This window comes from Nothobranchius furzeri, chromosome 10 (assembly GCF_043380555.1).
Source record: "Nothobranchius furzeri strain GRZ-AD chromosome 10, NfurGRZ-RIMD1, whole genome shotgun sequence".
Classification (NCBI taxonomy): domain Eukaryota; kingdom Metazoa; phylum Chordata; class Actinopteri; order Cyprinodontiformes; family Nothobranchiidae; genus Nothobranchius; species Nothobranchius furzeri.
The window spans coordinates 73,572,245-73,579,951 of record NC_091750.1 but is presented as its reverse complement, the minus strand read 5'-3'; the positions used below and the strand labels follow the sequence as shown (position 1 = coordinate 73,579,951).

The following is a 7,707-nucleotide window of genomic DNA, read 5'->3' as shown; positions in this document are numbered from 1 at the left end:
TGAAGACGACTATCAGAGCAACCTGGGCTCTCATAACACCTGAGCAGTGCCACAGACTGATCGAGTCCATGCCACGCCGCATTACTGCAGTTATTGAGGCAAAAGGAGCCCCGACTAAGTATTGAGTGCTATACATGCACATTCTTTTCATGTTCATTCTTTTCAGTTGGCCAACATTAGAGAAACAAACATTTTTTCATTGGCCTTTAGAATATTCTAATTTTCTGAGATACCAGATTTGATGTTTTCATTGGTTGTCACCTATAAATATCAAAATTAAACGTAATAAACATCGGAAATACATTGGTCTGTGTGCATTGCATGAATATAATGTACAAGTTTCACGTTTTGAATGGAATTACTGAAATATTTTCAACCTTTTGATGATATTCTAATTTACTGGCCAGCACCTGTAAATATTGTTGATGTAATAACAGTGAAGGAACCAAGTGTCAAATGCATGTTCCTTATATAATGTACATATTTTAGATACAATCTTATATATATATTTGTTCCATATACTCTCCTTAAAATATTTTTACAGAATGCCAGATAGCACCAAATATGATGCTTTCAACGACCGGAGGAGAAATGGAGTGGTTGCAGCAGCAGTCATTGAACATTAAGCTGCAGAACTGTTTCTGATGGATGAAAGATCTCTTCGTTTTGAATGCATGGATACAAAATCTGGATAAGTGAGTGAGGAGGAAGCAGACAAGCTCAATGCACCTTTCTCTGTACGTATCAGTACAAACAAACTGGGAATTTATTTTCTCTGAAATCAGGAGAATTATAGTTTGGTGTATTTTCATTAACCCAGTAAAAAACAAATCAGAGTAAAAGGTTCCTCTCAGGATCTCCAGCAGCACCAGGGCTCATCTGAAGCCAAATCCACATTAATCTGATTTAATCTGAAAAATTGGGCGAGTTATCTGACAAAACTCCTGTTTTCAATCAAGCAGCTGTTACTGCAATGCTAGTGCTGCTTGCAGGAACGAACCTGACAGCAAAAACCTTTTCAAATAGTTTCAAAACCTGTTTTAGTTGAAAACATTGAAGGTCTAAAAAGTGTTTTTGTTTTTAGAAGCTAAATAGCACGAATAATGTCTAGATGAGAAAACAGTGCTGAACAGATGCTTCAGAGCACTGCTGATTCCTTTATTTCTTCCAAGCTGTCAGACTTTCCTTTATTAACATCTTTGTTCAGCAGAATAACAGATGGTAAGAAATAGCATCAAATCATCAGCATATACAATTTGTTTACATGGAGGGGGCGGAGCTTCAAATGTCTACATGAACAGTAGGGCGCTCTTGTTTAGCTTCAGGTCACGTTTCTGTGCAAAAGGTCTTATCTCTGCCAGACTTTTTTATTGGTGATGTTTTTTAAAGCAACCAAAGGTAAACAAATAACTTTGAAATAGTCAGAAAGTCTGCAGAACCTTTGATCAGGACTACAAGAAAGCCAAAATAAAATCACCACATTGCAAGAAGATTTAATAAAAGCAAGAATATCCAGCTTTTTAAAGCAAACTATAAAAGAAATGCAGGCAAAGACTTTTGCAAGGTGCTGTGAATTGCTGTGTTCGTAACTCTACTCCCAATGTAGAACCAGGCAGGTTCGTGTCCATCATGGGGATCCCTTTATTTTGATCAACTTTCATCATTCAGAGTTTTCCAAACCCTTCTGAACAGGCTGTGTGTGCAGTAAAGATGTGTTGCAATGAAAAAAATCTCATCAGAATAAAAATACTTATGCAGGTAACAGCCCTATTTACATATAAAAATATAGCTAAATAACATCCAACACGTGTGTGTGTCAGAAAAGCACACACACACACACACACACACACACACACACACACACACACACATACACACACACACACACACACACACACACACACGCACTCCAGCCGCTGCGTGGGTTGTTTTCATTTGCATCCTGAAAAACTTCCAAACAAAGTTAACTTATGAGGACATGTATGATCTCATCTGACCTCATGACAGCATCCTGCTTCCTCTCAGCATCCCTCACTTCCAAACCCATCCCCACCCCTCCCCCGTTTTCGCCAGCCCATTAAGAGCTAACAGGAAGCTAATTGCCTGTTTGATCAGCTCTCTGTGGAGCTGGAACGCGAGGCTTTTAGCCATCTCAGCTTTAAAAGACAAGACAAACGAGACAGGAGGGAGAAACAGAACGAGTGTGTTGGTGTAATACGTCTCGCCTCGTCTGCTTTGTCCGGTTTCTGGAGTGGTTATCACTTATAAAACCTCTAAAGAATGAAGGTTAAAGACATAAAGAGGCAAATGAACCATGTCCTGATTTTTTATTGTATAGTTTCTTTAAAATTTTAAAGAGCAAGTCACCCCCAAATCAACTTTTTTTTTGCTGATAAGCTTTATAAATGAGTGTGTAATCATGCTGTGGATACATGTAGTCAATAATTTGGCACTTAAGTGCATCTTTGTTAAAATTTAAATATTTTGCCTAAAACTGTCAGTGTTGCACCCTTTTCAGGCAAAACCTCTACACTGCATTTTAATTTAAGTCTGCCCTTGCTATTGGCTAAAAGGTACCCTATGCTATTAGCTGGTACCATATGATGTCACAATGTTGCGCAGAGCCGGATTAACGCAAAGGCAAAGTAGGCACGTGCCTAGGGCCTGATTGGCTGGATGGGGCCCAGACAGAGGAACAAAATTATAAATAAATAAATTAAAAATTAAATGTACACATGTCCTATGATAGAATTTGTAGCTAGGACTCCTATCTACAATTTGTTTCAATATTTATTAATTAACTAAAAATAGTGACAATGTTTATCTTAACCACAGACCGTTTCATTGGCTACGTCACATTAAACCTCTGGGGTCCACGGACGAGTATACGCGTCTTTTGAACAGGTCTGATTTGGGACGCTGTAGCAGCAAGACTCCGCCTCCCTGAGTTTCGGTTTCAATTCAGCTTTAAAAAGGAGATTATAAACTACACCCCAGTTTTTAAATTTTGTTAATAGGCAACGTAAAAGCGGAGCTATACTAAACTAAAAAATGACCTATTTTTAGACAATCTGATAACTTATCAAAACAGCGGTTTAGTAATCTGTGAGCGGGAATGTGCTTGTGTGAACATTAAAAACCCACAAAAACACGAGATCCTTTTGCTGTTGGTGGACGTCTCACATATTCAGCTGATAAAAAGTATCACACGAGTAACGAGATGTGCGCAAAAAGGAGCCGCTTCGCGGGGAAAGGAGTGGCGCGAACGGAGTAACAACAAACAATTAGACAGATATTGACAGTAAACTTTGTATTTTGGAGCGATCTGGACAGATATATTGTCTCTGCAGTTTAGTAGGCTTTTATTAGGCTTTAATAAAGGATGATGAGAAGGATAAATGTCCACCAGGCAGTTCAGATAGTACGGCTGTTTTTTGAACTGGAAGCAGAGGAAGTGGACGGAGACTCACAGCCGGAGTCTGAGGCAAATAGCGAGGATGATGATGATGATGTGGCAGATCCATCCTCCCTCATAGAAGAGTTGGGTCATGATGAGGTAGAGGATGAAGGAAGAGATCCAGCTCCTCGGAGATCCATCAAGAGGAGTGGGCGGCGCCATGCAGCTGTCAGATCTCGGCGTGAGATGGAGCCTCTCCCCACTCCAAAATCCATGTACATTATTGCCAAATTAATAAAATAAGTATAAATTCAGATAGTCCAGGTTGTCCTGAAATTAATGATACCCCATAAGGCAATATTTATTGTTTTTATTAGAAAATACAAAAGAAAAACCAAAATGAGTCAAAAACGGTGATTTACACTCTGGATCCCAGAGAGCTAATAACTTTTTTTAATTAGTTATTTGCTATATTTAGTCATATTTTTTATAAATGTACAGTCTAGATTACCAGTCTAAATGATAAAAAACATTTGTCATAAATGTTTGTTGGTTTCACAGTAAAATAAACAACTTTTTTCCTATTCAGATTTTATGTTTTTGAGTGATTTAAGGTCTAATACGCAACCCCTTTATGTCCAAATATAAAATATAGGTATAGATTCATAAAGTCCAGGTTGTGCTGAAAAGATTGATACCACATAAGGCAGTGGTTATGGTTTTTATTTTGGAAATACAAAGGAAAACTCACTGCAAATTACACCCTGGACCCCAGAGGGTTAAGGCGCCACCCAATGAAGGACGTCAGAGAAGCGGTCAGAGTCAGAGCGGGACACAACAAAGCTAGCAGGTGTTTTTGAGTAGGCTAACTTTCAGGATGCTTTCGGGTGCGGCAAAACGTAAAAAAGAAAAATATTTAAATGAAGAGGAACTAAAGAAGAGACAGCGGGGGGCCTTACAGAAGTTTCTGTCGGGCTGCTCGGGCAGCCGTCCGACAGCTGTGAACATGCTCGAGTCAGCAGAGCCAGAGGCCGGGCCCAAGTCAGACCCGGAGGAGACACAACCCGAAGACGCGGTGGAAGATGCGGCGGAAGACGATGTAGCGCCAACGCCGTCAACATCAGCGCCTTCACAGAAGGACAAACTGGAAGAACAGCAGCCAGCCAGAAGTGAGCCCAATATAGTCTTACAGGAGCCCCTAGACCCAGACAGGGTATTAACAACTAGCTGCCCATCTGATCCTGCAAAGTGGTACCAAACTGATGAGTACTTTGCACTAAACTATCCCTCTCAAAATATTGGATATTCTTCTGCATCACAGAGGAAATCTGGAGACATAGACTGAAGCTTAACCAAGGAACATTTCTTTAGACGTGTTTCTGCTGTGATTGAGGCATGTGATGCTGGAAGGCTGAAGATTATCCCGGAGTAGAGAATGCTAAATGGTTTCCTTGGTAAGTGTTGCTGGTTTTATTAATTATTTGTCAAATAATTTTATTAATGTTCAAATAGCAAAACAATAAGTTCACACTCAGAAAATTGACAGAATTTCTGATTCAGCAGAGGCAACAGCCTACAACACATGACTTATTTTGGCATACAAACAACCAATTTGTAACCAAAAACTAGGCTATGTAAAATGTGAATGAACTTTTATAAGTAAATTTTGTAAGTTTCAGATTTCAATTAATTACATAACATCGATGGAGGGGGGGCCCTAAAAATGCAGCCTGCCTAGTGTAGTCCATTTATTTAATCCGGCTCTGTTGCTGTGAGCCTGTGTGTGTATTTGTTATTGGCTCCGCCCTCTCGATCTGCTAGGCAACGCCTCCTTGTGGAGCACTTTTCAAACAGGAAGAGGGAGTGGAGTTAGACTCCAGTAGGGGGTGACTTGCTCTTTAATTTACTGTGATTTTTCTGTATGATTGATAACCTGAACCAGAGCACAGAGCTATGACCGCTCTTTAAAACATATACTACAAAAAATGAACAAGTGGAAATGAAAACTAAAATATTCAACTGAAAAAGATTTTTGCTCAGTTTCAACAGCAACTGAAATTCTCCATTAGGAGTTAGAACTTTAAATTTACTTTAAAATAAATGTGGTTTCGGTTTGAGCAGATTTTTTCCTACACGGTCGACGCAGAACGTCAACAGGAACGACGCTGACGGTATTATCATTAGTCGTGTGTTCATTCTTTCGTTTTGTTGTGTTTTTGAATCAAACATTCCCAAAATAATTAAGATGTGGTACTACGATGTAAGAAAGCTTGTCAAAGAAAGCTTTTTCTGGTAAAGTTTGAGTGTTTTTGTCGGTGAGGAAGGAACTAACGCAAAGAGCAACAAGGTGCAGCCTGTCCCGAATGAGAGGAGGTGGAGGAGCAGGTCGGTCGGAGGGGTGAGGCTGGCGACAGGCAGACTTCCAGAGGAAACCTGACCAGACCCCAGGAGCTTCACTAAAGCAGCGCTGCTAAAAATAACACAAGGGAGGCTTCTTCTGACAAAACAACAAACACACAGGCTACCGTAGGGCTGGGACACACACACACAATGGATGCATCCTCTCTCTGGTTAAATAATCCCCCGCTCGACTCTGGGCGTGAAGGGAAACATCGTCCCTTTTTACCTCACAGTGCTTTTTCTTTACAAATGAGCTCAACAGCATTTAAATTCAGGTTTCTTTTCCTTTTGGTTTCAGACTCTGTTCACAGTTTCACTCTTTAAGCTTTGATGATTCCTGGTAAAGCATCCGACTCAAGAGTCACCATTTTCGCTTTTGGTTCCTGGCTTTTCAAAAGAACAGAAACCATCGCCGTGGGTGTCTCCCCGCCCTCGTTCGGTCCCTCTCCGAGCCAGCTCTTTGCAGAGGGTGGGAAGGAAGGAGGTTCAACAATAAATATGTTTGATCTGACTCAGATAACACCACAGAGAGGGGAGGTTTTTCTGTCAGGAAGTGAAAGGTTAAAGGGCGAGTGTTTGGTCTTCGGGCATTAATGGCTCCAACGGGAACAGGCACAGTAAAGCTTTGGTCCCTCTGGAGGAAAGCCATGGTTTGGGTTTTTGTAGGGAGGAAGTTGAGTGGTGATATCACACGAAGCCTGTCATAAGGGCTTCTCTAGAGCTTTGCTTTGCAGTGAGGGATGGCCGGCGTTTAGGCTGGAGGCGGAGCTCTTGCGACACACAGTATTGGTGTTGCTGCACCTGCAGCCGGGCCGGTTCATCCGGTCGTTTGCGCACTGGCACAAGGCAAGGCACAGCCTAGCAGGCAGGTAGCAGCAGAGGCAGGGCAGGCAGAGCGCCAGCAGGGCCATGGTGGTCCAGCGGGCGCAGGCGTGAGCCGGACCGCAGGAGCACGGTCGGTCGGCGCAGTCATCCTCGTCATCCTGCGCAGAGCAGTGATAGAACAGGCCTTTCACGCAGCACAGGCAGGTCCCGTACTCCACGGCAGACTCGGCGGAGCACAGGCAGCGCTGTCCACAGGTCCAGCAGGATGGGAGCTGGCGGGGGCTGCAGCACTCCCTGCATTTACAGCGACCACATCGCTCACAGATAAACTGATGGCGACCGAGCTCAGACTCGTCGTCAGTCAGAACTTTACCAAAGGAAGAATCGAGCTTCAGCTCCCCTTTAGGCTGAGAATGGACCACAGAACTCAAGCCCGAGTGGGATGGAGTCAAACCAGCCAGGAGCCGCTGGTCGGAGGTGGCACTGGTCCGAGAAATGGAGGAGCTCACGGTGCTGGAGCGGCTCAGGTGGGGAAAATGAGCATGCTGATTCTGACTCTGGCTGCGGGATAGGGCAGAGGAGAAGGAAGGCTGGGGGTAATGGGGGTACACTCCCTGTGGGAACCGGTCCTCATGGGCATAATAGAATCCAGACTGGGATGCTGGTTCCAAGGCCACGGGTCTGTCCACATAGTCATTGTTGGCCCGGATGGCCCGGATCTGTTCCAGGGAAAGCACAGAGTCCATCTCATTTCTAAAGGAACGAGTCGGTTCCATCCTGGTGATCCAGCTGATTGCTACCAGGGCCCGAGGCCGGGTCCGGGGTGAGGTTCGGTCAGAGCTCACGGCACATCGGACATTTCTGGAAACACAGAAACAACTGTGATTAACTGAGTTAACTGCTTTACAGAACCCCAACGGCTTTAATCAGACCAAAATAAAAGGTCAATGGCCTGTATTCCAGACAGCACCTTGTGGAGTGCTAGAACCCCCCAACACACACTCACACCCTGGTGGTGATGGCTGAGGGAATGAGCAGGGATCAAACACACAACCTTCCAAATACGGGATGGACACTTTTTCTGC

The 7,707-nt window shown here is 43.3% G+C and overlaps 1 protein-coding gene across 1 annotated transcript in view; it reads right to left on the bottom strand.

Annotated features, from left to right (window-relative positions):
* Window positions 1-357: 357 nt before the first annotated feature.
* Window positions 358-7,707, bottom strand: part of LOC107395077 (protein sprouty homolog 3) — a 36,659-nt gene continuing 29,309 nt past the window's right edge. Inside the window, exon 2 of the mRNA XM_015974357.3 lies at window positions 358-7,483. Within this exon, the coding sequence (XP_015829843.3) occupies window positions 6,499-7,398 (900 nt within the window). The 5' untranslated portion in view covers window positions 7,399-7,483 and the 3' untranslated portion in view covers window positions 358-6,498. The remainder of the gene's footprint in view (window positions 7,484-7,707) is intronic.